The sequence below is a fragment of the Pteropus vampyrus genome, unplaced genomic scaffold, assembly GCF_000151845.1.
Source record: "Pteropus vampyrus isolate Shadow unplaced genomic scaffold, Pvam_2.0 Scaffold74, whole genome shotgun sequence".
In the NCBI taxonomy this organism is placed as follows: Eukaryota; Metazoa; Chordata; class Mammalia; order Chiroptera; family Pteropodidae; genus Pteropus; species Pteropus vampyrus.
Window position 1 is genome coordinate 19,533 of NW_011888855.1, and position 9,181 is coordinate 28,713.

At 44.3% G+C, this 9,181-nt stretch overlaps 1 protein-coding gene across 1 annotated transcript; it reads left to right on the forward strand.

Annotated features, from left to right (window-relative positions):
* Positions 1 to 2,251: 2,251 nt before the first annotated feature.
* Positions 2,252 to 3,200, forward strand: LOC105293477 (olfactory receptor 56-like). Its single transcript, XM_011362139.1, is given in 2 exon segments — positions 2,252 to 2,956; positions 2,958 to 3,200. Coding segments are annotated over 2 exon segments (948 nt in total).
* The last annotated feature ends 5,981 nt before the right edge of the window (positions 3,201 to 9,181 follow it).

Here is a 9,181-nt window from a genome sequence, read left to right on the forward strand (position 1 = left end):
TGGTGAAGGAAATGGACATAAAACCCCAGGAAGCTCAGAGAATCCCAAAAACCAGAAATCCAAAGAGGCTCACACCAAGACACATCATAATTAAAATGCCAAAGTTTAAATACAAAGAAAGAATATTAAAAGCAGCAAGAGAAAAACATATAATTATTTATAAGGGAATACCCATAAGACTTGCAGCCGATTTCTCAAAAGAAACTACGCAGGACAGAAGGGCTTAGCAAAAAATATTCAGAAGATTGAAGACCCAGGATGTACAACCAAGAATAATTTATCCATTTAGACTTGAAGGACAGATAAAGAACTTCCCAGACAAAAATGAGCTAAAGGAATTTATCACCACCAAGCCAGTATTACAGGAAATGTTGGAGGGACTTCTTTAAGAAGAAAAAACATGTATCAAAAACAGGAATAAAGAATGGTGACAACTACATTCCTATCAATAAGTACTTTAAATGAAAAAAGAATTAAGTGCTCCAACCAAAAGATAGAGGAGCTGAAAGGATAAGAAAACAAGACCCCTACGTATGCTGCTTACAAGAGACTCACTTCAGATTAAAAGACACACACAGACTAAAAGGAAGGGGCTGAAAAAAGATATTGCTTTGATGGACCTAGAAGTTATTTAAGTCAGACAGAGAAAGATAAACACTATATGATTTCACTTATATGCAGAATTTAAGGAATAAAAAGAACAAACTAATCGAAAACGGACTCACAAATATAGTGGACAATTTGGTGATGGACAGAGGAGAGTGGGGTTGGGGGCCTGGGAGAATAGAGTGAAGGGTTAAAGAAGTACAAATTAGTAGCTGATGGATGGTCACGGAGATGGAGAGCACGGCATACGGAATGCAGTTAGCATTAATACATCGGCTAGGTGGAGGATCAGGGAAGGGAGGGAGCAATTGGGGGCATTGTTTTATGAACTATATAGATGTCTAACCAATGTACTGTATACTTGAAACTAATTAAAATAAATAAATTTTTTAAAAACTTATCAAATGCACACTTAAAAAAATAAAACTGGAAATGCCTTTGATGGTGAAGACAAGCATGAGCATAACAATAAAAGAGTTGTGGTCAGAAGACTGTAATGCTTCCCACTTGGTTGCTTATAATTATTTATTCTTTTATTTGCCTTGGGTTCAGATATTGTGACTATCAAAGGAATTTTGTCTTTTTTTTTAGCATACATGGCTTTGATTTCTTCATTTGGCTTTTATCCAGGTAAAATCTGTCCGTGTCTCCTGTTCTATTCCATAAGAAGATATTTAGAAAAAAAAATTTTGACCAAAGGTCAAAGAAAATTATTTTCATTGACATGCTCCAAATGAATTAATTGGAACTTTTGTAAGGCGGAGAGTAAATGGTTCAGAACACCAGGGGCAAGTTATCAGTTAGAAGGATTTTATTTTAAAAGGCTTTTGATTTCTGCTAAAGGTAACTTAGTAAGCAAGTATTAGTCGTATGTGATTTCAGCCCAATTATACTGAAGCCCTGATCCTGGAGTCATTTGAAAAGTCTCAGCATAGCTGAAAACCTCACTGTTCTTAAGAGTTTGAGGCCACTAGTTGTCATTGCTTCTGCTGATTGACCCTGTGACTTTCCTGTCAACCCCAATATAATTGACAACAGTGGCATCCAGCTGAAATTCTTCCTTCTCATGTAAGACACTAAAGAACATATTCTTTATCTGTATTATAAATATAGCAGAGTAGACAGCACGATAACACTCTCAGAACATAAACACAATATACAGACTAAAGACCAATTTTTGCTTCATTCTCTTCCCTTTTTACAACACATATAACACATATAATAACACAAATTATCTCTTTGAAATTAAATGATCCAAGCCCAGTTAAAGATAGTTTGCCAAGTCCATGAGGTCTCAAATCAAAGACTCAGTACCATATAGCAGACCCAAGACTTTGACTGTTGAAGCAGATTGTCCAAAGATCCTAGGATGGATAAAATAAGTCAATTTATACTCTTCCTGGCACCAATACATACCAATACGGATACGTGATTTAATTCTATGAGCTAAAATGGCTCCTGTTGGTGTGTTGGGAGATAAAGCAGTGCGGCATTCTGTGTCCCAAAGCTTATGTTGTTGAGGCCTCATGAGTGACAAAGAAAATAGCTGGCCAAAGATGTGCAATGCAGAGGTCAATAAAGAAATAACAATCAATCCAATACTTTTTGTCCACTTTCTCGAGTGACCAGGAACAACAACGAAGCCATGGAGATGTGGCTGAACCGATCATCCACAGATGGCTTCATCCTCTTGGGCATCTTTTCCCACAGTCTGACTGACCTTGGCCTCTTCTCTGCGGTTACAGGGGTCTTCACAGTAGCTCTTTGTGGAAATGGCCTCCTCATCTTCCTCATCTTCACAGATCCTCGACTTCATACACCCATGTACTTCTTCCTCAGTCAGCTCTCTCTCATGGACCTCATGTTGGTCTGTGACATTGTGCCAAAGATGGCGGTCAACTTCCTGTCTGGCACAAAGTTCATCTCCTTTGTGGGCTGTGGCATACAAATTGGCCTTTTTGTCTCTCTTGTAGGATCTGAAGGGCTCTTGCTGGGACTCATGGCTTATGACCGCTATGTGGCCATCAGTCACCCACTTCACTATCCCAGCCTCATGAATCAGAGAGTCTGTCTCCAGATTGCTGGAAGTTCCTGGGCTTTTGGGATACTAGATGGTTTGATTCAGATGGTGGCAGCCATGAGTTTACACTACTGTGGTTCAAGGAATGTGGACCACTTCTTCTGTGAGGTGCTGTCCTTATTGAAATTGGCTTGTATAGACACATCTCTTTTTGAGCACGTGCTATTTGTTTGCTGTGTCTTAATGCTGCTCCTTCCTTTCTCCATCATCGTGGCCTCCTATTCTCGCATTCTGAGGGCTGTACTCCATATGCGCTCTGCTCAGGCCCAGTAGAAAGGTTCTGACCACCTGTTCCTCCCACCTGACAGCTGTCTCTCTCTTCTATGGGGCAGCCATGTTCATCTACCTGAGACCTAGGCGCTACCGGGCCCCAAGCCATGACAAGGTGGTCTCCATCTTCTACACAGTCCTCACCCCTATCCTCAATCCCCTCATTTATAGCTTGAGGAAAAGGGAGGTGATGGGGGCCCTGAGGAAGGAGCTAGACCGTTGCAGGATTGGCAGCCAGCACTGAAGGACCAGGCCATCCTGTGCCTGGCTCTGGAACCTCTTGGCTCTGTAATGTTGGGTAAATAATCACTATGTGAGTCTCACTAATAATGAGAATCATGACATCTAAAGGTTTAGAGAGGTCTTTTTAAACCCTAAAGCAGTACTCTCTATCTCTGGTGAAAAATACAGCTTTTAACCATATAATCTTTTGAACTGTTTCTTCTGTAAAATACATTAAACAAAATGTAGGACTTTACAAACTCAAGCACTGTGCAAGCACTGAGATTTCTATAACTTGCTATTTAAAAGTGGAATTCCTTCCACCATTGAAGGATACTCGGAGCTTAACTTCATAACTCTATCGCTAATATCTATTATTTATTCAGAGCCTGCCATGTACTGGGCATTGTGCTATGTTCCTTATGTGTATATAGAGATAGAACTTGTCTCTTATTTGTATAATGTCTCACTCTAATGTCTTAGGTGAAAATTCTCCAGATGACAGAAAATAAGCTTATAAAATTCTCTTTAGAGTTCACTCACCTTTCACCTTGTAAAACTGGGAACTTTATAAAGATTCCTTCAAGTCTATTCTTCAATGAATAAAGTACAAAGTCTTTGAGATTCATGAGGAAAGAGGTAAAGACTTGTTTATTGATGTATTCACAATATCTGGCAAGTAGGAAATACACATGAAAGTGCTGTATATACACACTCCTCAGGGAAATTAATTACTTTTCATCATGTTAGTTCCTGTAACAGAAAAATTAACTATACTATTTCCCTATGGGGGATTCAGATTGGAACACAAATGGCAGAATTTGATCTGTTATTTGAAAACATATTTCAGACATTTTTATTTGAACCATTGGTATTAGTTGTATCCACCCATCTAAGCTCTGTACTAGTCTTTTGTACACATATGTGATAAACCTATCTTTTCCTGGAAGAAAATAATCTTTGTTGCATGCAGAGAGGAAAGAGAAGATAGGATTGGGGCTGGAGAGTTGTACTAACTCACAGGAAACCACTGGTTTCTGTCTTGGAGAGAATGGAGGGCAGCGGCACTGATAGTAACTATGATTCTTAGGACCTCCCATGGGGAGATGACCTTAGATTGTCTTTCAGTTTAATTTCACTACGAACATTTTGTGGTGAACATCATTACTTCTCTTTCACAGAAGAAGAAACTGGGACACAGATCAGCTTGAGCAAAGGACTTGATCTATTACCCTCACTCCCCAGGCTTCCTCTTCACTCCCTGTGGGAGAGAGTTTGTTTTGGGAGGCAGCTGAGATAAGCAGAGAATTTTGCAGGAGGATCCCTTCCCTTGGAGTTTAATTGCCAGAATCTGGAGACAACAGTGTGCCGAGGAGGGGTCTCCAAGGATCTATGAAAATAGAAGCAAGTTTCCTTTGTCATAGCAGAAGGGAGAAACTGGGTGGACTGAGGGACAGCAAAAGAGCATGGCTCTGGCCCAGCAAGAGTTCTCCTCCACACTGGCTCCCAGGAGAGGCCACCACTCCTTCCTGCTTTCCTAGATGAGGGTCATATTGTCTCTCTGAGTTATAATTTTTATTTTTGAAAGGCTTTTCTTAACTCCTAAAAATTATGCCAATGATTTAGCATGGAGCTCTCTCTTCCAGGTTTTTCTGTGTTCCTCCTTTCAGACCCATTTTTTCACATTTTGACCAATCTCAATGCATTTCTTTCTTTAAAATATTTCTACAGCCCTGGTGGAAGGCATCAGGGGTTTCCTGCCTGTAGATGTGGAGTGCCCCAAACACCAAAGTCAACTCATTTTCACAAGACAGGAGGAGAGGTTAAGGGTTCTAACCACACGAGCCTTTTTTTCTCCTGGAAATTTCTCTTCCCTACCTTTCCAAGGTTCTTCTTGCTTCCATTTCAGGCACATTTCCTTCAAAGAGGTGGAGGTGTGCTGACTGAGTGGAGGAGTCTGTTGACCAGGACGTAGGGCTCCATATTGGGGGGCTGCCTTCCTGACTGACAGATCTTCCCGATGTCATCGTTTCACAGACTTACCCACGGATTATAAATACTCGGGGAAAATATACATTGAAAGGATGTGCATTCGGCCTCCAGATTTATTTCCAATTTTGGGGTTATTTTTCTTACCTTGGATGACCCTTAAATTCATGAGACTGGGGCTGGGTGAGATAGCTCATGAGTCTCATGTTGCCCAAAAACAGGAAGATTTAAGAAATCCCCTACTCTTTTGTGTCCTCAGAAATAGCTAAGATGCTTATCACAAAGGGCTACCTTGCTCTTGCACAGTCTGAAGTAAAACCTTCTCCTACCCTTCCTCAGTGACTCCCTTGTTTTATAAAACCCCGCAGTTTCTTGCCCATGTTTGGGGGTGGGGGAATAAGAATGATGTGTTTATGGAAACAAATGCCCAATAAACAGTGAAAATGCCCTAGAGGTCTAATGCACGGTACAGTGAATGCAGGCAACAATATTGTGTTACAGTATAATCATCAAACTTGCTAAGAGACTAGAAATTAATTACTCCAACTGCTAAAAAGAGACTATAACTATGTAACATGACAGAAGTGTTTATTATGGCTACAATGGCAATCATATTACAATATATAAATGTGTTAAATTAACATGTTGTACAGCTTAAATTCATACAGTGCTATATGTCAAATATACTTGATTTAAAAAGAAAGAAAGAAATGCAAAGCATGGGCCATTTCCTCAAAAAAGAAGGCAGTGATTTTAGCTATTATTATTAAAATGTGACATTGGCCTGAAATAGCCAGGAAAGTTTTCATAGCTATTTGAGCTAGACTTGGAAAAATAGATCGAATGTTTGGTGGAGCAGAGAAGAGAAGGAAGTCAAGACTGTTCCATTCTTCCTATCTGCTGCCCTTGACATATTTCCTAGCCTCTCTGAGCCTCTGTGTCCTCATCTGTAAATGGGGTTAAGAGTAGTACTTGTCTCAGAATGCTGCTGTGACAGTAAAATGAGTAACATCGGTGTAGTACAGGACCCACACTCAACACAACCAGGTGTTAGTCTCGCCATTGTTAGTTATCTGAACAAAGGCATACTGGTGAGGATGGGTATGGTGGGGCTAGGCGGGATGGGCACTGTGGAGAGAACACGGACACATGAGTAGGCAGAGAGAATGTGTCATAATTATGTGGACCTCGAACGCCAGACCAGAGCCTGGCCAGGGTGAGCTGACAAGGAGGGGCTGGTATGGGGAAGCTGCCAAAGGCTGCTGAGGGTGTCCCAACGGGCTGAGGCTCTCCTCTCTGCACCCATCAGCCACTACCATTCCTGCATGACCTGGGACTGAGGTATGTCCATGCGTCTCCTGAAGATCCACTGTGGTAGCTATCAGAGGTCCACAGGGCTAGGGACCTACACCTAGGACCACTTGGGCAGGACAATTTGGGGCCTCTCTGTGGAGCAGGCAACTTCACTCCCAGCAGCCCCCACCTATAAGGCCATCCAGAAAAGTCCCATTTATTTGGTTCTTTCGGTGTGTGGTGCTGAGCTAGTACCTGAAGGTCACACACAACTCTTCACATACCATATAACAAATAAAGTGAATATCACCCTTGCCCTTAGCATCTCGCATTCACCACCCCAGGAAGACAACTGCAGGATGCGGATGGTGTGAGGGAAGCTGACAAAGGCTTTGGCCAAACCCCCATAAGGGGCAGAAGGGGAGGCAGCACTCCAGAAGGAAAGGGAAGTGATCAAGGGAATGGTAAAGCCAGAGGCGAGTGGCCAGTTGGCTGAGGTTCTGGACGTTTGGAAGACACAGCTGGCTGGGGCAGTGGGCCGGAACCAGACATTGGAAAGTCAGGTCTGAAAGAATGAGCATGGGCTAGGGCGTGAGGAGAGAGCGCAGCTGACACTTGGCAAGCTCTCTCCTGGGTACACGACTCCCAGAAATCCTCCAAGGTGCATGGGGCCAGGATGTTCAGCGTCACTGCAGGTGGCATGGATGAACTGGAAGACACAGACAAGGGAAAAGGGAAATGTGATGAGATTGAAGGCACAAAGCCTTTCTCACATGTTCCAAATCCAGGTGCCCTGGGCCAGTAGACAGACCTGTAACACGCTGGCAATGGGGAAGGAAGTGAGTGGGCCATGGGTGTAACAGAAGATAAATCATTGAATTTAATGAAATGAAAAAATTTAAAGACCAGGGAAGGGCCTTGTCTAGGTCAGTCCTGAATAGAAATGAACTGGAAAGTCTGATTAGCTCTGGAGTGGTATCTCAAACCTGTGTTTTGAATCAGAACCTGGGGGCAGATGATTAAGAAGAAAAGTGGTCCAGACAAGACTAGATAAGAAATCCCAGGAGAATGAGGAGGGAGGCGGACCATGGTTAGTCCAGCTTGTGAAAACTGGAGGCAGGGGACACTGTGGCATTTGAAACATAACCTCTGAGCCCCTTTCTGTCCACCATGGCACTTTACCCCATTCATCTGCACTTTTGCTTCTGGAATTCTTGCCTTCAAGAACTGGCTGATGAAAAGGACTTTTCTGGCAAACTGACCTAGATTCTGTTCTGATGGGAGTGGGTGGTATACAGTCTCCCCAGGCCCTTCCTGTTTCAAGGACACTTGTCTGGGTCCTTCTGAGACAATGGCCAGCTTTGTCATAACCCAGAGCACTGGAGCCAGTGTTTGGAATAGCTCTGATGACAGACAGCTCCTCTCTGAACTCCTGCTGTGTCCCAGGCCCAGGCCACCTGCTCAGGGGTCAAATAGATAGGAAGAACAATACTGGGAGAGGTACTTGAGGAGTGTTTGGGATTGGACATCTCCCCACGTGTCACAGGAGCCACCTCCAACTGTACTAAGGGCAGTCCAGAGGACGGGCTCTGTATCTTGGCCTAAACTCACCTAGATGATGGGCAGGACATTCAGCAGGGACATTAGAAACAGCACAAACACCATGACAGTGGAGGATTTCAGAGGCAGACAGAACCTTTACAGATCACCTCGTTCCATCCTCTCATTTTACAATTGTAATAACAGGCTCAGAGATGGACGTGACTGGCTCAGGTCCCCACACTGCATGCTCAGGACAGGTCCCCACGGCCTCTCAGGTCCAGGCACCCCTGGGACTAAATCCACAGGATGTCCAAATGGGCAGAGATCAAGCCAAACTGGTTCCAGGGTCGGGGTAGGGGGTCAGGTCTGACACAGAAGGCTGCCTGTGAAACATCCAAAACTCCCCTCCAGGCTGGGTGTTACCTCTCTACTGAGCTAGACACTTTCACAGAAGACTTCAGCCCTCTCAGGTCCTCAGGATGGCCTGGGTTCAAGAGAAACCGCAGGGCCCCTGAGCCCAGAGCCCACCTCCTGGTCAAATGAAGTGGGTACATGAGGAGCTAGTCTGAAACATTCTCCAGAAAGCTGAGTCCCCAGGTGGAAAATGTCACTACCATCATCACCCCAATTCCCTCAGTACCTCTCTGTCCATCTTTCGGCATCTGCTTTGTCCTGCCCTATCCAAGATAAGGTATTTACATTCAGTTAAGTTGAGGGAACCAATGAACGCGCCAAGGCCATCCCCAGACCAGCCCTGAAAGAGGATGACTTGGGTAGCGCTGCCGTTACACAGTCTATCCAGGGGAGACGTGTTGGAGGAGGCGGCCAGGCGAAGGATTGCTAGGGGACAGTTGTTCGGCAGAGGTAGAGCCAACAGAAAGGGGCAGTTCCTGCTCCTGCAACACAGACACCTGGTTGCGGCCCGCCGGATGCTCTGAGCCTCTCCCACTGGGAGCAGCCGACCAGCGGGCTTGAGGGAGCAAACAGGGGCAGCTCGCTTGTTAGAAACTTTTGCGTTAATAAGCCTTAGAGGGAAACGCGGGATGCGGAAGGGGCGCGAGGAGCCGGAGGCCTGAGGAGCCATTTCAGAAGGAACCCGGGTGACCTCAAGCATCTTTGACCGCGTCCCCAAAGAGCTTAGAGAGTGCGGGTCTCTGGGCCACCTGCCTTTCATGTGCT